The 26,500-nt window shown below is 34.9% G+C and overlaps 2 protein-coding genes across 3 annotated transcripts in view; both read left to right on the top strand.

The window, feature by feature from the left end:
• The window catches only part of Hikeshi (heat shock protein nuclear import factor hikeshi), a 39,248-nt gene extending 29,474 nt beyond the window's left edge, over positions 1-9,774 (top strand). For both annotated transcript variants that reach the window (XM_013151161.3, XM_063256297.1), the window contains exons 3-5: positions 3,357-3,508; positions 8,929-9,047; positions 9,695-9,774. In XM_013151161.3, coding sequence (XP_013006615.2) covers positions 3,357-3,508; positions 8,929-9,047; positions 9,695-9,749 — 326 coding nt within the window. In that variant the 3' untranslated portion in view covers positions 9,750-9,774. The remainder of the gene's footprint in view (positions 1-3,356; positions 3,509-8,928; positions 9,048-9,694) is intronic.
• Positions 9,775-9,974: 200 nt separating this feature from the next.
• Ccdc81 (coiled-coil domain containing 81) overlaps positions 9,975-26,500 on the top strand; it is a 57,015-nt gene continuing 40,489 nt past the window's right edge. The window contains exon 1 of the mRNA XM_003468578.5: positions 9,975-22,571. Coding sequence (XP_003468626.2) covers positions 22,493-22,571 — 79 coding nt within the window. The 5' untranslated portion in view covers positions 9,975-22,492. The remainder of the gene's footprint in view (positions 22,572-26,500) is intronic.

The raw sequence follows: 26,500 nt of genomic DNA, 5'->3' as shown, positions 1-26,500 counted from the left end.
TCTGCCTTTTTAAAAATTTTTGACAATATAACTGATCATGTTTGGGTCATGAAATCAATTCAGATCCAAAATAAATACTAACTGTAAATATGTATATTGTATTCTAGTAGTACTAGTAAATATGTATATTGTATTCTAGTAGTATTCGTAGTACTTTATACTTGATAAACAAGGGCCTTTGTAGTTGTAGTGTGTTAACTACTTTATCAAGTCAGTTTGAAAATAAGATTGACTAGTGGGTATCTTTGAAAATATGTATTAAAAGATTGTTGAAGACTTTTGTGTCTTTCCCACCCCTTTATGTTGTCCAACTGCCAGAGTTTTACCATGGAAGACAAAGTCACAATGTTTTCTTACACAGTAAGTCTTAGCCAGTTTTGCTTGTGCTAAAAGGTACAATTCAGAAATGACAAGCCTTTCTGCTTGAGTAGCTCACTTCCTATATGGTTAAAATGAAGGTCACAGAAGGATGTATTGAACTTCTTTAATTAAGGGAGATGATTGAAGCCTGTTAGGCAGAAAACAGCATTTTCTGGACTTAACATAATTTTCAGTTTAAAATAAAGTGGTGGGATAAAGGATTCCAAATCTATCCTCCTATAAAGCCTACAAAATAATGGCAAAAACTGTCAGAATCAGCTTTTTCAGAACTCTGGCAACTAATCAAAAACTTAGAGCAACCAGAGAATACTTAATCAAGAAAAACCACCAAAACTTAGTAGGAACATTTACCTTTGCAGCATTTTAACCTAACTCTAGTATTCCGTGTTCCTCAGCTGAGTGGTATCCTATAACTCAACAGACTCTAGTTTTGATATTTGTTTAGGGAGTAGAATGGACCTCCTTCACAAAGAATTGTAATGAACTTTTTGGTCTGTGTGGGGTTTCCTGGAAGACTGCCTCAAAAGTTCTGTCTTTATGTCATCCAAATAAGAACTTTTCTAGTACTAAAATGATTGCCTGGGGCTGTTTGTTAAAACATATTTACAAACAGTATGATGATGTGTGCCTATAGGCCCAGCTGCTCTGGAACCTAAGAGGATCAAACCTCAGGCCAACCTGATAAACTTAGTGAGACCCTATCTCAAAAGAAGAAACAAAAGGAATAAAAAGCACAATATATTTGCCTAGCATGTGTAAGACCCTAAGAAGTTCAGTCACTAATACAGAGGGAAAAGAAATTACAGACATAAATCATTAGTCACTGCCACTTGAGGCGAAGGGCAGTGGTTGGAACATGCAGTAGACTAACCCAAAAGCTTAACTTGAAAGGCTAGAAATGAGAATCGTTGGGGAATTAGGCCTTTGAAGTTTTCTGACATTCTTGGGAATCATGCATGCTCAGAGCTGTGTGTACACCCAGCAAAAACTTGAGAAGGTCCAAAGCTCACTCCTCTGACTGGCCTTTACGCTTTAAACATGAGGAAGTAAAGGCTAGGATGAGCTATATGCTGCTTGGCTTGTTGAAAGCATGTTTCATGTGTAGAGCCCATCTGCAAAGGCTGGAGAAAGTTTGGTTGCAGATACGTAACAAAGTCTCTAGAAAGTCACTGGCTAACCACCAAACTAACAAAACAGTGAGTTCAGTAGCTATGCATAACAAAGAAAATAGGCTTTACAGAATTCAGAAAAATCATTTAAGGAACTATACCATGCACTGAAAAGAGGAAATACCTGATTTTTAGAATTGCCACTTCACAATGTTCAAATGCCTGAGTTGTACAGAAAGTTACGAGAAGAAACAAGAAAGTAAGACCTTTGTACAAGAAATTAATAGAAATTTCGCAAGGAAACATAGGCATTAGATTTGACATTTGGAAGATTTTTTTCTTATGCTCAGAGATCTAAGGAAACCAAGAGAAGATATATTATCAGGTAGATTATCAATGTAGAAATTATAAAAAGGAACTAAACATTCTGAAGCATAGAAGTATAATAACTTGACATGAGAGATACCTAGGAAGTTTCAATAGAATTGAGTAGGCAGAAAAAAGAAGCAGTGAACTTGAAGAATGTTTAATTGAAGCACTCAATTTGAAGAGCAGGGAAAAAAGTGCACAGAGCTTTTAGAGATCTGAGCAAACCATCAGTGTACCAATATACTCGGCATATGCAGTGTAATGGAAGAGAGAGAAGGATAGAAAGTCTAAGACATGAGGAGGCGAGGTCTTTGGTGTTAGTTCCTGAAGGTAGCACCCTCATAAGTGGGGTTGGGGCCTTTACCAAAGGGTGCTAAGAGTTCTTTAACCCTTCTACCATGCTGTGGGGACACAACGAGAAGGCATTGTCTATTTCAAAAAGGTGGCTCTCTCCAGACCAAGTTTACTAATGCCTTGATTGTCTCCAGTACTGTGAGGACTAAACAACTCAGATGCTACCCAGTTGGTTGCATGCTTTTTTCAGTAGCTGCCTAAAAAGACTAAGACATTGTTTGAAAAAATAATACCTAGAAACATCCTGAATTTGATGAAAAACTTTACACATTGAAGAAATTCAGCAAACTCCAAGTAGTATAAACTTCACAGCAAAATGTTTCATAATAAATCTTAAAGAGAATCTTGAAAGCATCAGTAGAAGTAATTCGTCATATTGAAGGATCCTTATAGCTGACTTCTTATTAGGGACTGTGAACTCCATAAGGAAAAAAGCTGTCAAAAATTTTCTATATTCAGCAAAACAATTTTTCAGAAATGCAGGCGAAACAAAGGCAAACAAAACTGATACAAACAAATGCTGATCATTATAAGCAGACCTGCCTATAAGAAATGCTAAATCTCCTCAGGTTAAGGAAAATTTTACTCAAAATCATATGATAGCTGGCATGTAAGGCTAGGTAGGTCAAGTGTATACTCACTGATACAGTTTTGAACAAAGGAGAAGTTATTAAACATTTTTTATGATGACAAGTTTCTTGATTTTCTATTTAATAACCAAGTGTTTTTTCTCAGTGTCATTTTTCTTTCCTGTTAACCATTTTTAACGTTAGTAGTTTTTAGTAACTTAGAAAAGTAACGACTACTTTTCTGGTGGGAAGCTTTTAACTCTTACTCTGCATTAATATATGGTTTTTAAAAAAGCGATTTGCATTTAAATGAAAAGAGACAAACTTTTTTTTCCCTATGTTGCTGGGGATCAAACCCATGGCCTTGTGCATACAAGGCAAGAACTCTACCACTGAGCCTCAGTCCCAGCTTGCGACAAACTTAGTTAAAAATTAGTTAAAAATTTAGTTGAAGAAAGAAAGGAAGGAAGAAAATTTAGTGTGTATAGTTCACAAGCTCTTTACATATTTACAGAATGATTTTTATGAATACAAATTTAATTTGAAATATATGACACATGTTAATTTCTTTCAGGAGAAGGAAGCCAACACCCTTTTGGGACTATGAATATTGTCCGAACTCCGTCTGTTGCTCAGATTGGAATTTCAGTGGAATTATTGGACAGTCTGGCTCAGCAGACTCCTGTAGGCAATGCTGCTGTATCTTCAGTTGACTCATTCACTCAGGTAATACGATACACATTTCATTCATTTCTTGTTTTTCACTTGCTTTATTAAGGTATAATTAATATACCTTAATAAAAATAGGTGATGTTTAATATATGTATACATTGTGAAATGGTTAGATCAAACTAATTAACATATCCATCATGTGGTAAGAACATTTAAGATCTAATTTTTAGCAAGTGTAAAGTACTAAGACATTATTTCTAAGTGTAATTTCTATGTTGTACAAAAGCTTTATGTTCTTTGATCAATATCTCCCTAGATTTTTCCCCTCCAACCCTCAGGCCTTGACAGCCATCACTGTCCTACTCTGCTCTTCCTAGTTCATCTTTTTAGGTCCCACATTTAATTGTGATTATGCAATACTGTATTTGTCTTTCTTAGGTTTGTTTCACTTAGCATAATATCAAGAGGGAAAAATTTAATAATGTTGGAGAGTGGAGCATTACTGACGCAGTATCTTTTTTTTCCCTCTTAATGATGGAGACTGTCAAACTTTAAGCCTGGTAAATGCTAAACAAATGCTCTGCCACTGAGCTATACCCTGAACTTGTGAAGCAGTAGAATACAGGAACTTATGTAGAAGTGTTCACCTTAGCTAGGATAATGTACTGTCTGTATGAGTAAGGTACAGGAGATTGGTTGAAGTGGTAACAACTTGTGTAAGACTCTCTCCTGATTCTTTCTCTTTCATCAGTTAAATACCAGGAAAGTCGTCACCAAGATCACAAGGAAAGCAGGAATGGGAAATTTACATTAAAAAGGCAGTTAAATAGATGCTCCAGGAGTAAGAGTGAATAGACAAGGGAACATTTAAGGGTGGGTTTTCTGGTCAGCACCATAGGTATACCTTTGTATGGTGTCATGAATTTAGTCAGATTTTATAACATGGTCTCTTGAAAATAGGATGAATTAAAAATGACAGAGTTTGGGTCTCAGTATACTTTTCAGGGTCTGAAAGTATAGCTCGGTAGTAAAGTACCTGCTTAGCATGTGCAAAATCCTGGGTTCAATCTCCAGCACCAGTTTTAAAAAAAAAAAAACCTCAAAAGGCAAGCTATGAAGCAAGACTTTAAGTATTCCAGTTAGTATTTTTTTAAAGTGTCTGGAAAATATACCCCCCAAATGGTAAATTATCTTTGGAGAAATGTAAGAAGACTTTTACATATTTATTATTTTATATATAATTATTTATTAAATTTTAATAGTATATATTTATTAAATTTTGAGCTTCTTTGCAGTTTATGTATTTTTAATAAATATTTTTAATAAAATCTTTTAAATACATAGAACATATATAAACTAACATATATTTCACCAATATTTATTAAATCAGTATTTACTCTATGCCAAACATTTTTTTAGCACAAATGGATGCAAAGGGATAGATGAAATAAGTAACACCTATCATAAATTCTCTTTGTGGTGAGTAGATATTAAGACTTCCAAGAATCTTCTGCATAAATTATTTTTTTTTTCTAATGCTGAGAATTGAACCCAGAGTTTTGTGTGGCATGCTAAGCATGTGCTGCATCTCTAGACCCTATTACTTTTTTAAAAGAAGAAATAAAAAATTAAAGGTATATCCAATTGCTGTTTTCTTCTTCCCTCTATTTTGCTACCTAAATAGCTATTCTTCTGAGTTTATATAGATCTTTCCTACTCCTATTTCAGTATTCATCTAATACTACATTTGTGTTTAAGTGCAAAAAATTTTTTTTTTGTCCTTTTCCTTTTTATCGGTGCCAGGGATCAAACTCACGACTGCCTGCTTGCAAGGCAGGTGTTTATGCCGCTGAGCTAAATCCCCAGCCCCCTTTAAATATGTTTTTAATTTAACTACTTAATTACTTTTACTTCATTTAAATTTTTATCAGAGTAGTATATGTACGTATTTTACAAAGACAAATAGTTACACTTAAGCACTCCTGTTCTGCTCCGTAGGAGCAATCACTTTCTTTTTTTTTTTTTTTTTTAATTTTATTTAAGGAGAAAAAAAAAACAGAGAAAGGGTACAAGTTATACAGATTTACAGAAAAAAATAAACAGTAGGAAATCACTAGTTAATGGATTACATATTATCATCTTAGAAATAATTGTTGAAGTCACAAAATTAAAGCTTGTAAAGTGGACATTCCAACAGTGAGACTGCAAACAGTTCTGTTCAATGATCCAACAAAACTCAGTGATATCATTATCTATCTTATACACTTATATATACATGCAGTTATATCGTTTAGAGCACTTTCTTTTCCTCTCTTTTGTACAATGACAATTACACATTTTGGGTTTTGTTGCTCCCACAGTTCTTATTACTTAGGAGCAATCACTTTCAACCACTTCCTTTTTTTTTTTTTTTTGTCTATTTCTATTTGTTTATTATTTTCTTGAATCAGATAAAGCTTGCTTAAAAATCTGTTGTTAACTTTTGTTAAAGATATTTTCATTGTATGGGGCTGGGGATTTAGCTCAGCAGCATAAGTGCCTGCCTTGTAAGCCTGTGGTCGAGAGTTCGATCCCTGGTACCAGTAAAAATACAAAAAAAAAAGAAAAAAAAAAGATATTTTCATTGTATTACCAATACGAAACCTAGTGGTTTTACTTTTTTCTTTGTTAATACACACACATATATGCATGGCATAGTACACACACACACCCCACTTTCCCAATATAGAATTTTATTAAAATTCAAAAAAAGATTCAAACTTTTTGTATTATTACTATGTAAATTTTCAGAATTGAGCCATGTGTAGTATGATTGTATTTATATTCTCCACCATTAAGTTCTTTGTTAAGAAAAGGAGTTTGTTAGAGATGGTTACTTGTATCACTTTTTCTTATAAGTGCCTTGTTTTTTCTTTTGCATAGATTTCTGTGTTTCTAATTCTACTTTGTGCCTAAATTCTGCTGAATGTAAATTCTCTTTCAGTATATCTAAGCAGATTAGTTTTACATTTGTCTTAGAATTATAACTCTCTTTTTTTTGTTCTATTGCGGACTAATTATTTTCTGGGTTGTGGGGTGATTATATTCAGGATATTATTTTCTTTTTTTCTGTAAAAATTACTTTCCTTTCGATGTTGAATCCTTTGCCTTCCAATTCCTTTATTTTTCCTTTTTGATGTATATGCAGTGTGAGGTATGACAGAAACAATGAATGCTTAAAATTTAAAAAATTTGCTACAGTGAAGATATTCATCCTCCTCAAAATGCCACCTCCCTCTTTCAAACACATTCATCCCATTAATGCCACAATTTTTTGTTTTGTTTTTAAAACAAGATCTTACTATGTATTCCAGGGTAGCCTTGAATTCAGTAGATAGCCCAGGCTGTCCTTGAACGTGCGGTAAGCCTCCTGCCTCAGTCTCCAGAGAGTGCTGGGGTTGTAAGTGTGTGCCACCATTCCCAGCCTATTGCCACATTCTACTTTGTGGAAGTTCTCTTTTGTGCTTTCAGTTGCATTGTCATGGGTGCCTTGATGTCCTAAATCAATTTAAAAACTGTTTACCTTTCATGGTCACTTTGACTTGGGAAAGAGTTATATGTATAAGTCACATGGCGCCAGATCTAATGAATAATTTGGATGAGGAAATACCATAATGTTTTTACCAGCCTGGCTTTCTCAATTAGATTACACTTGACCATGGCATTTTTTTTTTTTTTAATCATACCTCATAAAGACACTCATGAAAGAGAACTTTAAAAAGTGACAAAAATGATGAAATAAATACGTTTGAAATGACGGGGAGTATTTCGAGAACTGATGGCAATATGTCATTTATTGTGATATATTTTTAAAAATGTAAACACCATATATTTTGATCACTTCTTATATTTCACATTTAAAAAATGAATATAAATAGTAGCGTATTGTATATAACTTGTTTTTGCTAACTCAACATTATACTTCAGATTTTCTCTGTTGATTTATGGAATAGATCTAATTTGTTGTAATTGTTGTGCAGTATACCGTGGTATGAATGAGCCAGTTTTTCATATGGATTGATGTTCATACATTCTCACTAATATTTATCAGACCTAATATTTATCAGTTTCTCCAAACCTATGTGACAATTTGAATTTCATGCTTAATTTATACTTCTTCATTACTAGTGATATGGAGCATCTTTTCACATTTTGATTTATATTTGTGTTTTACTGGAATTTGACATATTTTGTGTAATATTCTGTTTTTGTAGTTTTTAATTTTAGTTTCCTGGAACGAAAGCTTTTATGTGTTCTGGATAATAATCCTGTGTATATACGTTTTAGTTTTGTCCTGGCATGTTGCTAATCTTTTAATTTGCTCATGGTATCTTTTTATATTCAGATACATTTTTATCTAGACAAATTTACTTGTAAGATTTTTTTTCCCCCTTCTTGCTATGTGAAGATACTCTTTTATGAAGTCTTAGGTTTTACCTTTTTTTCCCTCTTTGGAATATGAGGGTAACTAAACCCATTATTTGAACAGTTAGTGCTATTTTTCTCCCCTAGGAAATAATTCCTTTATTCTGTATCATATTGTTATATATACTTAGATTTTATTTAGGGCTTGTGCTTCTGTCTTCTCAGTTTATTTGCCAGTAAGTCTAAGTACCTGGTAGGCCAAGTTTCTCCTTCTACTCATCAAAATAAGCTTAATATTCTTAATTGTGTTAGCTTGTTTAGTTCCATGAAGCAGTATTATCTTGTCAACTTCTGTGGAAAATCTTGTAAGTAGCATTGAATTTATAAGTTTGGTTAGGAAGAATTGGCTCATTCTCCTCTCCTCCCCTCTTCCCTGCATCATTCAGTTCTTTGTCAAGAAAAGATGGTTACTTGTTTTTTTTTTTTTTGAGGGAGATGTTGGTCTTATTATGTAGTTCAAGCTGGTCTTGGACTTACTACATCTCTTCCTCTACCCTCCTCTCCTTTCTTATCCTCCTCCTCTCTTCCCCTCTTCCCTTTGTCCTTAAGCTCTTTGTCAGGAAAAGTCGTCTTAGAGATAGTTACTGGCTTTATTTTATTATTTTTTTTGGAAACAGGGTCTCACTATGTACTTCAGGCCAGCCTTGAACTCACTATGTAGTCTAGGCTGCCCTTGAGCTTGGAAATCCTCCTGACTCAGCCTCTTGAGTCCTGGGATTTACAGGCAGGGTGATGGTTACTGTTTTATTTGAAAAATTAAATTGATTTGAGGAGAGTGGCTTTGAGGCTAGGGATGCAGATGTGGACATAAAAGAAAAAATTTTAAAGGAAGCAATCCCCCTATCCAGTGAACACCACCACTACAGTGTCACTATATGGCTGCTCTTAATTTTCAACATTAGTCTGTTTTAGAATGTAATGATTCGTAAAACCAGATTAATATAGCAGTATTATTATTAAAAATACAGAAGTCTATAACTCACTAATCTGTCAATTTTTAAACTTTTCAGTTCACACAAAAGATGTTGGACAACTTCTACAATTTTGCTTCATCATTTGCTGTCTCTCAGGCCCAAATGACACCAAGTCCATCTGAAATGTTCATTCCAGCAAATGTGGTGCTGAAGTGGTATGAGCATTTTGTATCTCAGAGATTAAGGTTTTTAGTAATTGTGTATTTTGTTTGTGAATGTATTTCTTCAAAGTTTTGAGCAAAAGTAAAATGTGAATAGGACATGAGGAAGTTTATACTACATTCTGAACCCAAATGGCTAATGCATTTATTTCTCTAAATTCTTCATGTTTTTGTTTTATAAGTATTTTTTTACTTTGAAAATCAGGAGGTAGAGGAAGTTAAGGATGTTTTTGTTGAGAAAGTAGTACCTTGGTGTAGCATGGAAAGCCCTGGAATATATATATTTTAGGTTTGAGTTTTATAACTAAGCAGCTTATGACAAGCAACTTACTCTCATCTGCCCATTCATGAAATGAGAAGGGAATGTGATGTTTTTTCTTAGGTCTTTTCTACCATTCTGATTTGCAGAAGATAGATAATTACTAAAATTCATCTGATATGGGCCTTCTAAAAGCTAATCAAAACTGTTCTTATACTTGAACCACTGTGCAATCTCTGTGTGAGTAATTAAATGTCTAGATCAGTTTTTTTATTTCAGTTTTTTTTTTAAATCACACAAAATTGCTTTTGAGATGTTATTTTATAAGTTGTGGAAGATCTTACTTAAATTTTCATAAAAATACATTGTTTTTCTTTTCTAGGTATGAAAACTTTCAAAGACGACTAGCACAAAACCCTCTCTTTTGGAAAACATAATGTGAATAAAATAATTTTTAATGGATTTTGAGATTTGTCATGTTTTAAAGACAAATGACTCCCTTTAAAAGCAAGAAGTCAAATGGATCATGAAGCCTAAGTTTAGTGACTGTGAAGCTCATTGAAATCTTTATTAAAAATTTAAAAATATTCAAAAAAAATATGCTTATTACTAATGAGTTTTTCCATCATAGGTTTAAAATACTACTCAAAGGCAAACATTTTGTTTTGGCTATCATTCCTTTTTTACTTAAAGCCTAGTTACGATAATACTTAAGGCAATTGCATGTGTAATTTTTCCATTATTTTCATGGTAGTTTGCTAGAGTAGTTAATATTAAATCAATATCTCAAAATTAGAAATTTTGAAAAACATCAAGTACACATATTTAGATACGAAAAATTTAGGAGTACTTATGGCTAACAAGGTTTTTCAGCTAAGATAGATTGATTGTCAGTTTTTATGTCCAGATGCACTTTTGTTTAATAAAATTGCTATGATTACTAGTACTTTCTTACATTATTAAAGTTTGGTAGTCTCATGTGTTTTGCAAGTTGTATATTTTGTTCACATTGTTTTCAGGTCCCCCCCCCCCCGGTCTAGACTTCAATTTTCGGAGTGATGATGAATTCAGATATGGATTGCTATCTGCTGGGTTATGGTTGTACATTAGTTTTTTAGTGGTTAATGATTTTCCTGCAGGTCTTGTTAATGAATGATCATTATTGAATCATGACTTGACGGTGACTGTACAACAGCATTTAAAACTCTGGACAGAAAACATCAGTCATTTGCAATACAGCTAATAGAAACAAAATGATTATTCTTGTAAATAGCATGTGTACTCTGCAAACATAGATTACCAAGCTACAAAAACATGTCCCTTTGTCCAGTTAGATCTTTATGTAGTCACATAACTACTTATAACGTAGCCAAAATCTGTTCTACCTGTCCATTGATTTCTTTTTTAATAGAAGTAGAACAGAAAGTATTAACTAAACAGAACCAATCCCTTGGCTTGCTAAGAGGAATAAAAGATTGTGATTATCCATGAAAGTCGTGTGTAATGAATTTAAACCAGTTTTTTGGCTTTCCAGAGCAAATGATGGGAGTTAAACTTAGATCTCCTTTTCTAGCTGTACACAGTAGTGAATAAAGTATGAATAAAGAGTCAGTTGTCATTTCTTAGAGCCCTGAAGTAGCATTTGCTTTATTTTGGAGGTGTGTGGTTATCCTCTGGGAAACAGACTAGACAGAAAGTTTTACTTTTTATTTTTTGGTGTTTAGGTTGAACATAGGACCTCTATATAGGAAGCATGTGCTTTATCACTGTTCTATACTCCCAGTCCTGAACTGTGACTTTTTTTTTTGAGACAGGGTTTCACTAAATTACCCAGGTTGTCCTCAAACACATGATCCTCCCTATTCAGCCTTATGCATAGTGGATTGCAAGAGTATACCAGTGCACCCAGCTCAAGAAAAAAGTTTTAAGTGTCTGAAAATCTCTTAACAATTATTTATTAATTTTTTTTTATTTTGCGACAGGGTCTTACTATATAGTTGGGGCTGGCCTTGAACTTACTATGTAGCCCAGGCTGCCCTTGAACTCATGGCAGTCCTCGTGCCTCAGCCTCCTAAATGCTGGGACTACAGACACTTTTTCTTTTTTTAATTAAATTTATTAGTACTTTTTTTTCTTTTTATATCAGATGTTGGACTCCTAGAACCTTGCATTTGCCAGGGTGGTGCTATGCTGCTAAGCTGTATCCCTAACCCTTGGTACATTTTAGGTGTACATAATGATCACATTCATCATGGGGAATTTGTACCTGTACATGATATAACTTGATTTTTCTCCCATCCCCCTACCCACCTTTCAACCACTCTTCCCTTCCTTATTTATAAAAGTTTTGTTTCCATTTTTTCCATCTTTTCTTATTTTTTTTCCTTTCTTTCCTCCTCTCCCCTCTCCAGTTCCCTTCCCATTTGAATGTTTTCTTCCTATTTCACAACATCTTGTATACATTTTGGTCCTTATTTCTACTTTTAGTTTCTCATCAGAGAAATAATGTGGTATTTACCTGTGTATGACAAGTCAGATTTTTGTACAGAATGAAGGTAAAAGCCTGGTGTTGACATAAGTAATTCCTAGTGGGTTACAGAAAATACTGGAATTAAGTGCCATTTATTTTTGGTACACCAATCTGTGTACTTCGTTATAGTAGTCCAAATTTTAAGATAGTACCCAAAAGAAATAAAAATGTTCTCATAAAATTTGTATATGAATGTTAGAATTATTCATATGAGCACAAAAGTGGAAACTTAGGTCCATCAACTGATGTGTAAAGTGTGTTATAGTCACACAATGAAGTATTACTAGCATTAAAAAGTAATGAAATATTAAACATGCTGTTGAATGGATAAATTCTTGAAAATATATGCTAAGTGAAAAGAAGTCAGTCACAAAAGACCACATACTCTTGAGTCCACTTATTATATAAAATATTAGTGGTTGCTTAGGAGTGTTGAGGGTTAGAAGATGACATCGACTACTAATGTGTATGAGGCTTTTATGGGAGATGAAAATGCTCTAAAATTTTAATGCTTGTACAACTACTAAAAACATACTTTAGATGGATGAGTTGCATATGATTGTATCTTAAAGCTTTTTTAAAAAACTAGGTGATTGTAAACAGATATGTATACAAAAATGATGGAAATATAAAAATACAAAAATTAATTCTTTGACTAGTGATTATAGGTTAAAGTGAAAATGTTTTATAACAATCTAAAGATGGTTTTGTTTTCAACAAAATTATAAGCTGTTCAAATCATAGTAGGCTCAAAGTAGAATAACTCACTTCTGCTCTGGGAGTTTGATAATGCGAGTAAAAGAAGCAGCAGAAAGTAATGATAAGTAGAACCTATTAGAAATGAAATCAGTTTACAAATTAGACACTGTAGTAGTTTGGATCTTAAACATCCACAAAAGCCTAATTATTAAAGGGTTGGTTGCCAACTTGTGGCACTGTTGGAACCTTTGGGAAATGAGGCTAGTGGAAGAAAATTGGGTCACTGACGGTATGCTCCTTGAAAGGGATCTTGGGACCCTGGACCCTTATCTGTCCTTGGTATCATGAGGCAGGCAGACCTCAGGTACCAAGCAGTAGGACAAGACAACCATGGATTGAACCCTCTAATTCTGTGAGCCAAAATAAACTTTTCTCCCTTTTAATTTTATAATTTGATCTTAGGTATTTTGTCCTAATAAGTTAGCTCACACATAGGTTCTTAGTTATCACCTATCATGCGTAAACTTGGAATGTAATGTGTGAGCTAGCTTGTTGTAAGGATAAAATACTTAAAATAATAAATTTTGGTGCATGTATCATCAAAACTATGAAAATACAGAATAGCTAATTACATTTCTTGTTACTTAAAATTGCTAATACTAGTAATTGCTAATAATAATTGCTAATAAAGTTGCTAATTGTTTTGTTCAGTAAGTTATTTGAAAAGTGGCTTAGCTTAATATAGTAGCCCAAAGATCCAAAGTTCAAGGCCAGCATGGGTAACTTGGTGACACTTTGTTTCAAAAATTTTAAAAAGGGTGAGATGTAGCTCAGTGATAAAGTGTTTGTCTTGCATATAAGAGGCCTTGTTTTCACTCAATAGTGTGGGAAGTGTAGCTTATGAGCATTAGAAATGGTTTATTGGACAAAGATGATGAATAGTTGACTTTCTTAGTATACTGAAAGCAAGTATTGGCTGAGACTTTCTTACCTTTGGATATGTTTGACTTTTTCTTCTGATAGGGTTTTTTCTTCTGTATAAGGTTTTTCCCAAATTCATTATGATATGACTGTGACAGTATATTTTATGCCTATTAATTTTGGGTTTCTTTCACCTTATGGAAGAAAGATATCAGGAAGAATTTGTTTGGCAATCTTTGGATTTTAGCTAATTAAAACTTGAAATGCAAGACTTTGAGCAGTTTTCGAAGACATAGCTATTCTGAACTTGCCAAACAGTACTGTAAAACATGTAATGGCTCTTTTAAACCCATAGGGGGTTCAGTGTCTTTCCCCAAAGTCCCTTCTTACATTTGAATTTATCATTAATCCCAGTCTTTATTTGTGTAAAAACTAGATTTTTACTTTATTCATAAAATTCTTTTTCTAAGATCAGTATAGCACTAGCAGCAGACCTAGGTTCACTAGGAGAGGGGACAAATACTGGACCACTTTATTACAGTGCTCAGTGTTAGCCAAAAGTTTTTCAGACTTAGCTGCAAGAACTACTTAACTCCAGTGAAAATATTCCCACTTCAAGGAAACAGTTACTGGCTCATTGCTCTTTTGTGATATGTGATAATTATATTCTTTATGTTTCTGTAATAAACTGAGAATCATGTTCTTTGAGAATTTCTTAAAAAAATGAGTAGGAAAAATTTCAGGGGCTGGGGGTTTAGCTTAGTGGCACAAGCATCTGCTTGGCAAGCATGAGGTCATGAGTTCTATCCTCAGTCCAAAAGAAAAAAAAAGAATTTCTAGAATAATATCAAATTTATCTGAACATTTAACACAAACCAGTTAGCCCAAGAACCCATGTGGATCACCTGACATCCTCTTGATTTAAAATGCCTCTGATAAGAACAATTTTGTTTGTCTCTATGGCTTGTCTCCCCAAAGCCTTACGCAGTCATGGAGGCAGCTGAATCTAGTTTGTTAGTGGTTGGTTGTCTAGCACTGGGATTGATGGTCTGAGTGCTGCACCTGCCCAGGGGCAGGGAGCTGGTGTACAGTGTAAGGGAAGGAAGGAGGCATGCTTTCCTCTTTTGCCCTTCTGCTCTTGCTGCCATAAACAACTGCCCCTCAGCCATGCCACCTTGGATTGGAGTCCACTGAGCATGGACTGAAACTTCCAAAAATTATAAGCTAAATAAATGTTTCCTTCCCTAATTTTGGGTGTCAGGTAGTTTATCTCAGCAGTGAGAGGGAAGTAACCAAGACAGTGTCCTAAGTCTACTAAGTGGCCACTTCTAATTCCAAATTGCTTTGGTAAAGGAAAGGTAAGTGTGAGAATGTAAAAACAAGGCAGAGTAATGCCAGGAGGTAGTCCAGGTTCATTTGAAGATATGCTCGTGAGAGAAACAGATTGGTTGTAGGTTAAAAGGGGCAGATACAATGCTTTTCAATATTGTATCTGAAATCCTAGTTAATCGAATAAAATAAGTAAAGAAAACCAAAATATGCAGATTGGAAGAGAAGAAATTAAAGTATCTTTGTGTGCAGATGAAACGATAATTTATGTAGGAAACTTGAAAAAATTACTGCAACAACAGCAACAATAAAAAACGCAAAACCAAGAAACCAACCTTTGGAACTAGTAAATGATTACAAATTTTTTAATTACTTTTTTTCATCACTGGGACACAATATCCAATGTCTACAAGCGAAGGGAAAAGCTTATTTTGGCTCACAGTTTGTAGAGGTTTCATTCATGATTCAGTTACTACAAGGTAGGACAGCATGGTACAGAGGCATAGCAAAAGAATAGCTGTTCATGTCATGGCATCCAGGAAGCAGAGTCAGCGGAGGAGCTGGGTGGGAGATGAAAACCTCAGGCCAAGCCTCTTCCAACTAGACCTTACTGCCTAACAGTCAGCCAGCTGCTAACCCCATGATTGAATCATCTTCCAAACACACCGCCTGATTGCACAGGGCTTTAGGAGGAGAGTAAGGTTGCAGGACAAGGTAATGCATGGATTCAGCCTCTTTCTTGTATATTAGCAAGGAATAAGTGATATTTGAAATTTAAGATATCTTTTATATTAACACAGAAAAGTGACATATTTAGATATAAGTTTAACAAAACATACAAGGTACAAAAGATATATGAAGTAAACTCAAACTCGTCAAAAAAATCAAGGAAGAAAAATGGATTTCACATTCATTGATTATATTTTCAAGATGTTGGTTTTTTCAACTTCACTGAATTCCAATGAAAATTCTAAAGACTGTTACAGCTATGAGCAAACTAATTTTATAGTTTATATGGGCAAGCAAAACAAAATAGCACAATATTGGAGAAAATGACACTAATATTCAGTATAACGGACTGATACTATGCTAATATTTATTATAAAGCTTCAGGAATCAAGACAACATAATATTTAAATAGTTAAGATAGGGGCTGGGGATTTAGCTCAGCGGCATAAGCACCTGCTTTGGAAGCAGGCCGTCGTGAGTTCGATCCCCGGTAGTGATTAAAAAAAAAAAGATATCATCACACAGAAAAATAATAATAATGGCCCAAATCTAGAATACTGACAACAAACGATGGCAGTGATATAAAGTAATAGAAGCTTTAATTGTTGCTGGAAGTGTGAAATGTTATAACTCCTTCAGAAAATACTTTGGCAGTTTTTCAGAAAACCAGACATATAATGGAGTATTTTTTAGCACAAAAAGGAAATGAGCTACTAAGCCATGAAAAGATATAGAGGAACCTTAAAAACATTAAGTGAAAGAAGCCATTCTAGAAAGGGAAAAGCTATAGAGAGAGAATAAAAGATCAACTATTGCCAAAGGTTCAGTGAGGAGAAGGATGAATAGAGAACAAAGGATTTTAAGGCTGTGAAATTCTTCTGTGTGCTATTTCGGTTGAGTCTCCTTTATCTAAAATGCTTGTGAAAAAAAAAATGCTTGTGAGCAGGAGTGTTTCCGATTTTAGAGTTAAAAACATATTTATATATACTTTACTGAGTAGGCATCCCTAATCTGAAAATCCAAGACCCAGAATGGTCCAAAATCTGAAGCTTTGTTCTTGGTATTGAAAAATTTTGACTTTAAATTTTTTGTAGTAGGGATGGATACAAGCCATTACACTTGTGTCCACACAATGTATAACATCAAAAATGAACCCTAATGTAAACTATAGATTCAGTGTCATAATGTGACAGTATATATGGGATATCTGTAAAGGGGGTATTAAAAATGGGGGAAGTTACATGTGTACCTATGAGGGGAAGAGAAGGAATGGGAACTTTCTGTTCAATTTTGCTGCAAAAATAGTCTAAAAAATAAAACTAAAAAAATGGAAGACTTTCATGTGAAAAGATTGCAAACCATTGATCTAAATTATTGTTCCTCAGTCATGCAAAAGTAGGTTTGCGTTTATCAGTAGGTAAAGGAATAAACAAAATGTAATGTATAAAGAGTGATTGACCAATATGATCAATGCTTAAATTTTAAAACTGTTACAGTAAAAGACACATTGTCAACAATCTCCCTTAGAACCTATCCCTCTTGCATTGATAACACTTGTCTCATTATTCTTGCTGCTTTCTGAAGCCGTTCATGAGTGTGTTTAGTTGCGATGTCATAGCTGCCAGGATATTTACCTTTCATGGTCATTTTGACTTTGGAGAAGAGCTGGAAGTTCGCCAGGGCCAGAGTCAGTGAATAAGGTGGATAAAAACACACGCTAATGTATTATGAGCCTGCCTTTCTGTTGGATAGTAGTAGCAGCATTTACTGTACCTCCACTGTATTTTTCATCAGCTCAAAAAGATATTCAAGGAAGAAGACCTTTAGAACTGCTTCACAAAGTGGCAGGAATGCTAGGATAAGTTTGTTTGAACCAGCGTGGAGTATTTTGAGGGGATAATGGCAAAGTGTCTTCTATTATAATCATTTTTTAAAAAATTGAAATCACTATATTTTGATCACCTCATATACATACAGTACAATGGAATTACTGTTCATTCTTAAGAAAATAATTTCTGACACATGCTATATGAATAAAACTTGAGGACATTATACCAAATAAAATAAGCTGGTTACAAAAAAATATTTTACAACTTTATTTACTTTATATATTTTAAAGTGAAAATACTTTTCACTTTATATAAAGTGGAAAATACTTTATTATATGAGGTATCTATGGTAGTCATAATCATAGGGATAGAAAACAGAGTGATAGTTCTGAGAGCTAATTTTTGGGGAAATTGGGAGTTGTTTAATGGCTGCAGTTTTAATTTTTCAAGATGAAAAGTTCTGGAGATGGGCTGCACAACAATGGGAATGTACATAATGCTACTGAATTGTACACTTAAATCATTAAGATGGTAAATTTTATGATAATACATACTGCCAATTAAAAATAAATTTCACAAAAAGTTATCATATGTTTTCAAAACTTTAGTTTTGTATTCTGTCCATATCTGGAATTGTATTCGTTATTTTTTATTTGATTCATTCTTTTATCAGTCTGTAGGTAACAAACTCACGGAGAGGAAACAAATCATAAGCAGCTGTTTCTGGTTAGACTGTACTTGGACAACTCAGATACTAGAAGAGGCTGAGTTAAAAAGAGAAGTACTTGGTTTCTCATATAATGACTTTTTTTTTGTACCAGGGATTGAACTCTCAACCTTGTGTTTGTCATGCAGGCGCTTGTGCCACTGAGCTAATCCCCAGCCCTTGAAAATAACTTTTCCATATTTAATGTGGAAGGGCCCAATGATTTAAAAAAAAAATTGGCTTTATAAAATGATGTCTGGAGTGTACCAACATCAGGAAACATTTCATTTTATGAATGGAAAATGTGATCCTTATTTATGCCTTTGTATACAGGTATCTGTTACACAATTCTGTTTTAACAATTTGAAATGGAAAGAAGAGAAAGAGATCAGCTTTAGCAAAAGACAGAATACCTCATATAAAAGTTTCCTTTAGAGAGTCAGATTTAGCGAACCACTTCAAAGCAATCCTACTAAAGTTGTAAATTAAGCAAATCAAATTTTTGAGTAGCAGTAGAGATTAATAAGTGACCTAAGAAGAAGCTAACTACTTAAATTTTGTTGTTTCTAAAACCCTGCAAATTATAGTAGCATCCATGATAAAATTTTTGCAAATTCATGAGTGATGCTTACATTTATATGACAAGAGAGGTGTCTGTTACATCTCATTGAGGGAAATACAGTCAGTAAATACATATATGCTTGTTTTATGTGCCAGACACTGTGGCAAGGTGGTGTGGATATAAAAGTATTACATCCTTTTTTGAATAAACTCCTAGGTTGGTATGGAAAACAGATGCCAATGTCAGGAGAATATTATGAGGATAAAGGCAATGGAGGAGATAATGGGCAAGGTCTTATGGGATCTCAAGAAAGCATTATTGATAGCCAGTACTTGGGATCAAATCTCCATGGTGAGTTTTTAGTTCTATTGTTTTAAAGTTCTATTTCAGGAGACTGACAAAAATATCTTTTAAAAAAGCGTATTTAACCTGACCTGGGACAATGATCAAAGCAGGCAAGACAAGGCAAAGGTATTCAGAAGAGATGATATGACTACAGAAGACAGAAATAAGGACTGCTTTGAGAGGGATACTGAATTCAATTTTAAATAGGTTGAGTTAGGATTCTTTTGTTTTGATCTTATAAAATTTGGCAACTCGAATTTGAAAAATCATTGTTGCATACAGTAAAATAAAAATACAGTAGAATAAAAAGAATGATTTTACAAGGGCATAATGCTATTTTTAATGGATAATTTTCTTAAAGAATTTGGACTTTTTAAATTCGATTTTACATTAGGTTTGCAAAAGTTCAAAAACTTTTCCAGCATTTAGTTGTAAAGTATATTTATGTATAGATTTAAAAGTAAAATAGCAACATATAGTATTACTATCAAAAGGGAAAACTGTACAAGAGAAATTGGTTTTTTTTAAGCTTTGTTCTTTTGACATTACTCAGCTCTGTACTGCTTCATGGCTTTGTAATTACTTTCTTGACCCTGTAACCATGACAGTATAACCAAAGATGTAGAGTGCCTGATTGTACCCTTGTACCATGCTTTATAAACTGATGATCATTAATTTACCCTTGTAACTGATGATCTCACTCTGCTATTAATCAGAAGAGCTTCCAGGCTGTTTTGTCTTGTCTTTGTACCTCATTTGTACTTCCTGCATGTGCATCATATAAAAGCTCTAGATCACCAGCGATTTGGGCCTGATATTTTGGGAGTGAGCCTAATCAGTGACAGTAAATAAGTCTGCCTCCAAGTCCTGGAAGTCATTTTGGTGTTTCTGCTTGCCATTGCACTATTATACGCATGTGTTTTAGTCATTCTCCCAAGAAATAGTTTGCTTATCTGATAATGTTTAGTTTCCTTAATAATAACACACTAAAACACTGATCAGTCAATCATAGTAGGTCATTTTAGCAGATCATGACTCATAGCACCCATGACCAGTTGTGTTTTTTGAGATTGAGAATTTCTGTGTAGTTCAGGCTGGCCTTGAACTCAGTATGTAGCCCAGGCTGGCCTCAAATTCATGGTGATCCTTTTGCCTTTTGCCTTCCAAATACTAGGATTATTAGCATGTGCCACCATGTCTGGCTCCATGACCAGTTTTGTGCTGCTTTTGTTCCACTGTTGTTGTTTTTATCTCTTTATTTCTATGAACTTCATCAAATGCTCAAGTGAGTATTGAGATTCAGTCACAAAAAAAATGTGCTGTTCGTAATATTTAAATAATAAAAGCAGTTGGATAAAAATCTAAGACTGAGAACCAGTGACTCTATGGGTACACTTTTGGGTATGTTCTATATATTTTCTAAGATCAGCTATCTTATGGACAGTGTCACTTTTCTCTGAGAAAGGGATTGCCCAAGGTATTAGAAAAGGAAGCAACCTTTCAGTCTGTCAAACTCAGAGACAGTGTTCATCTGTAGAGAGTCACAATGAGGGGAGCTCCATCAAGCAGCTAAGTAGTGGAGTTCTTCTACCCTGTTCCAGTTTTTTCTCTGAGAATAAAACAGTTTTTAATAGAACCTTAAACTGCTTTTACTTAATGGATCAAGTGAGTGCTCCCAGATCCCTGAGAGTCTGCAAGGTTTTGTTTTTGTCTTTTAGAAGAATTTGTAAGGACTTCACATTTAGGCAAGTGTCATCTCAGCTCCAAAATAAAGCTAACTCATAACCTCTCTTTCCAGAAACATACACTAGATGTATGTATGCATGTGATCTTTCTGTTCTGTCTCCACTTGTCTGTGCAAGAGAGTTAAGAGGAGGGGGAAAGGGGAATCTATTGAGTCCTTAGCTGCTGCTGGTTTTCTCCTAAAGTAAACAAACGTGCCATTATGAGGATTTATTTCCATTCTGGGACTACATAATCTAATTTACATTAGAAATGTCTAATCTTACTATTGACATTTGTTAATTTACTGGTTTTCATTTCAAAGAATCCTCACAAACTGCACACCGCTCTGCTGATGAAAGCTAGGATTTAAGCCTATCTCTCTACTCATCAAGTTTATTTTCTGACAATGAGGTCAGAAGGTGGATAGCCTCCTTCTATTACACTATACCCTCTGATGTTTAATTGTTTTATAAAATTGTAAGCAGACAGGGGCACAGATGTTGATTTGAGTTACTGGAAGACATTTAAGAAGGCCATGGAATGATGGCAGCTGGTAGCACCAGACTGGGAAAGGGCAGGAATCAAGGGAGCTGTGGAGCGCTTGGCATTAGGAACTCTGTCCTAACATGGCATAGTGAGGAACTTATAGCATCCCCAAATAACAGTGGTCAGATTTTCCAGCTGCCAGTATTTTACTATCTCATCAATCTGAGCCTCAAAAGGACCTTCTGACAGCTGAGCTCAGGTCACACACCAGACTCCTGGTCCAGATGAGGAAAGGAGAGCAAAGATCTGCTTCTTTCAGTTTTGGGAATAGGAGCAAGGTCACTTGGAATTACCGCCCCATCAAGATTATACACAATGCAGATGTATGAATTCCAAAAGAAAATCTCTTAGGGCACCCAGAACCAAACAGATGCTAAACAGAACTGTATTCTCAAAGGAGCATTTAAATATAAATAAAAGGACTGAGAAGTAAGGCTGTAATGAAATGAATGGAAGGAGGGTGAAATAAAATGGCAGTAACTGAAAAATCAGGAACATTCTCCCAAGAACAAGTATTCTTTGGCAGTAAGTATAATTGCTTGTACACACAAGTGGTGGCTTTGGTTTCCTTCTCACAGATTCCTAATTCACCACCAGATGGGGCTTTAAATCTAGATATGTCATATTGAGGCGTGGATCTTGGGGAAGCTTCCAAAGCTTTGCTTATTTACACAGCTTGCTTATCCTTCATTCAAGCCACCGGGAGGGAATGGGCTCACTACTTATCTGTGCAGACAGGGAGAGGAAGGTGTCCTCATATCAGCCGAGGTTTAGGCATAAGGCAGGATGGATAATGAGAGAATTCCAATTTAAGCGTTTGGCGGAAACCCAGCCTTGAGACCCTAGCAACCGAGCGAGCCTTTATTGCGTCCTAGCAACTCGCTCCGCCTCCTCCCCCCCCTCCTCTCAGCCCCTGCTATCCGGTCCCGTTTCGCTCTCTCAGTCTGTCACTCTTCCGCTGGGCGTATTTTTTTTTTTTTTTTTTTTGCACTTTTGGAGCAACGCGGGACAGTCATCTAACATTCTTCGGTGACAGCCTTCCGAGAGCCGATGAAGGGACAGGAACGGCGAGAAATAACATTTATTTAAGAAAAAATTAAAAAATTCAAAATTTTGGTAATTTTTTTTTCTGAAGCACATATTAGGCCCCGGGGAAAAGGGGGGCTGGTGGTGAGCAAATCACTTTAGTAGAAACTTGCTGTAAAGAAGGAAGAAAAGAGCCATCGAGGATCAAGCACGAAGGGAACCGAGGACTGAAAATGTTGGACACTATCTTGCCTGATGTGCAGGAGCTGGGCAGGCCGGTGCTGCCCACGCTGCCCTCGCTGAGCCAGGAGGGTAAGGCTTGGAGTTGGGGGCTGGGCCTGGGGGCTGGACCTTTTCTGTCTCGCTGCCGGAGGCAGGAGATGCAGTATCTATTTTCTCATTCTTTAGCCTGGGCCTGCTCTGCAAGGACTACGTTGCTTTGGCAACCAAGTAGTAATCAAATCAGCCAGGCAGGATGCCTGGAGATATTATTGGCTGCCTTAATCAGAAAAAAGAGTTTGCTGAAGATTTTGACTAAACTCCTTAAGGTATTTGCCTCGCTCAGCTCGTGGACTAACACAAAGTGGTCAACAAATGCTCATGAAAATCGAGCACACCGCTCACTGGGGCAGATGGAGACTCGTGGCTACCTAGGGAAAAGCGGTTGTCCAGGAACCCCAAATGGCTCCTGATCAGAGTTCAAGCAGAGGCACTTTTGCTTCTGTTGTGTTTCACACCAATTTTGCAGTTAAGAAAATCAGATAATCTTAAAAGATGGTGGTTATCTGTTTACAATAGAATTTGACACTTTTTTGTAGAACGCACATTATGTTTGGTTAGTAGCAGGACAGTTTGTTTTTAGCGTATTTTCTAAGAAGAGTCACCCTAAAATTGACTTTGAGATCTTTTTATAAGCCATAGGAGCCCTTTGGAAGAAAGATAGTGCAGAAATGGAAGCTATTATTATGAAGCTAATTTAGAGATGCTAGGCTTCAACAAAATGACTTTAGGAGACAAAATAAATGAAAATGAAGCCCTTTATTTCTTCCCCCACATCACTCCTAATTTTTCTGTGAAATAAATTCTGATAGAGGCATTAAAGACAATGGCTTTGTGGATTTAAAAATATCTGCCATATTTATGTTTATATATATATTTTCAAGTAATTTTAAAATCCTATGTGTTGAGTGCGAGGGAACTTACGCTGACTAAAGAAAGAGCTTTGCAGTTTACAATCTAGTTGGGGAAAAATCATGTTAATCAGCTAATCATGCAAGTAAAGGTATGAGATGTATCAAAGCATCGCAGCGAATGTTTAAATTAAAACATTATTACAGTAAAAGATATACTTTTATTAATTCACCTCAAAATACTCCCTCCTAGCTTTAAATACACTTATTCCATTATTCCGACCACCTTCTAAAGCAGTTATGTAGTCTTTTTGTGAGTGACTTTAGTTGTGCTTTGGCTACCTCAATGTTCTGAATCCATTCAAAGTGTTTATTTTCATGACAGCATTCGCTGTATTTTTTCTCACACCTGATGAAAATATTCATCAATGGGGCTGGGGATTTAGCTCAGCGCCATAAGCACCTGCCTTGAAAGCAGGCAGTCGTGAGTTCGATTCCTGGTACCGATAAAAACGAAAAAAAGCCAAAAAAAAAAAAAATATATATATATATATTCATCAAAGAAAATATCCACATCTGCTTCAGAAAATGGCAAGAAGGATTACCTAAGTGAATTAGAAGTGAGGGATTGAAAGGGATTAATGGCAAATGTGTCTTTTACTATAAAACTTTTTTTTTTTTTTGGTCTTTTTCGTTTTTATCGGTACCAGGGATTGAACTCAAGACTGCCTGCTTATAAGGCAGGCGCTTACTCCGCTGAGCTAAACCCCCAGCCATATAAAACATTTTTTTAATTTGAACACCCACCATATATTTCAATCATACCTCATAATTTTACATTTTAGCCAAGTGCTACTGAGGAGGTAAATAATGTATTATATTAACAACTCTTTTTTTTAAAGACCATTTTAAAAAGCATTTTTTAATTCAGAGCAAAATTAATAGGAAGATCCAGGGATTTTCTACATACTTTTTACTCCAGTAGGTGCACAGCTTCCTGCATGTTATCATCCATGCACGCCATCATCCCCCACCAGAACAGTAGAATCATTAACACTGATGAGCCTACACTGACACCTCATAGCTACTCTAATATCTATTGTTACGAGAGTATTGTATTAGTAAAAGGACATTAAGGACAATAAACAGGTCAATAGAATAGAGTAAAAGGTCCAGGAACAGATTCATATAAATATGGTCAACTTAATGCTGACAAAGGAACAAATCTACAAAGTATGGACTTTATTATTATTGATATTAATATATTTTATAATTTACATAGTGAACACTTAGTGCTTTTGAAATAATAATTACGTATGTAAAACACCAGTGTTCCTGATGCTTGACATTGTGCTTGGAATTAAGAGTTTTAAAAAATTTTTTATTTATTTGATTATTTATTTTTGAAATTAAGGATTTGAGTTTATGGAATGTTTAGGATTCAAAATGAAATTATAGTAGTGGTTGTTAGCATTTCATTGGTTGATTAAAATAAGTAACTAGTTTAAATTAGAATAGTAGAACAGTATTTTTTAGACTGTAGTGAAAATCTTTTCATTTTGAGATTAGTAATGTCTTCTGGAAAAGTAGACTATTATTTATCTTTTAGACTATATTGAAATTCTTTTCATTTTGATATTTAGTAATATCCTCCTGAAAAATTGGAATATAAGAACAAATCAGCTAGTAATCACAATCTGTAAGATTTCTGAGTGTATTCCAACTGAATTTCAGTGGCCTAAAGCTGCGTAATGGAATCGACATGCATATTTTCCTTTTTCTTCAGTAAGAAATAGCAAATGTCAGTTTAAATAATTATCCTTTTATATTACTTTGCCTGTTATACTTTATGGAATAGAGCATTACAGTAGACTTAAATATTTTATGCAAATGAAGAAAAGCTATTCTCAGATTTCCAGTTAAGCTTGACCACGTCTTTTCAGTAGGGCTTGGTTGCAAAGTATACTGTTTCTCCTGGTCCTAATTAAATCATTTTCTCTGGTGTAGACTTCCTGAAATCTGAGCTGCATGTCATATCTAGGGGACAGTCATAAACTTTAATAATTCTGATTTAATGCCCTTGAAAATTTTTATGTAAGCCTGAATACCAGATTTATATTTGAATTAGTGAAATCATGACATTTCTGGTCATTATGAAAATTTGTAACCCAGTACACAGTTGACTTTGGTTAAATACCTTAGTTCTTGGCAGCTAGCAGTAGATTTTTTTTTTTTTTTTGACTTACATAAGGGAGGACTAGAGAATGCAGAAGGATTGGGCAGAGTAGGGGAAATTCCTGATTTTAGAAAGTATACATCCATGATTCAGAGCAAGGGGCAGGATCTTGGGTTTTTGCTCACTGTGGCAGGCAGTCCTAGTTTCACTAGTGTTGAGTGAAACTAGGACAACATCAACAATGTTGTCCCAGATGCTCAGGAGATTAACTGCTATTTCTCATCCACTAAGCCTGCCTTTTTCCTGACATTACTAGTAAAAATGTTTGCATCCCTCTATAGCAGAGTTAAATGATGGTAATCTCCCTGCTCTTATTAATAGTTTAAAGCATTAGAGAAAAAAAAGTAATAGCAGAGTCAAGCAGCTTACTTGGGGAAAGAATTGGACTGCTGTCACCAACTTCATCAGTGTCCCAAAGTGGCATTCTAGTGAATGTCACCTTTGTTGACCTTCTATTTTGAATATTAAAATTTAACACCTTTTCTAACTGGAAACTGTCTTTAATAAATACTCTATCAGATTTGGAATGGAGATGTCAAGCCAGACACAATTCTCTGTATTTCTAAATATTAATTGTGCGGTGGCATATGTCTGTAATCCCAACCACACAGAAGGCCAAGTGAAAAGGATTACAAGTGTGAGGCCAGCCTGAGTAACTTAGCAAGTCTGTCTCAAAATAAAATTTTAAAAAGGGTGAAGATGTAGTTCAATGGTAGAGTGCACTTGGATTCATCCCCCAGTAGAGGGAAAGATGAGAGACACAAGAAGAGAGAGAGAGAGAGAGAGAGAGAGAGAGAGAGAGAGAGAGAGACAGAGAGAGAGACAGAGAGAGAGACAGAGAGAGAGAGAGACAGAGAGAGACAGAGAGAGAGACA

This window comes from Cavia porcellus, unplaced genomic scaffold (genome assembly GCF_034190915.1).
Source record: "Cavia porcellus strain 051 isolate PalLab524CR breed Dunkin Hartley unplaced genomic scaffold, mCavPor4.1 scaffold_9, whole genome shotgun sequence".
NCBI lineage: Eukaryota > Metazoa > Chordata > Mammalia > Rodentia > Caviidae > Cavia > Cavia porcellus.
The sequence above is the reverse complement of the archived record's forward strand: the minus strand, read 5'-3'. Positions and strand labels throughout refer to the sequence as shown.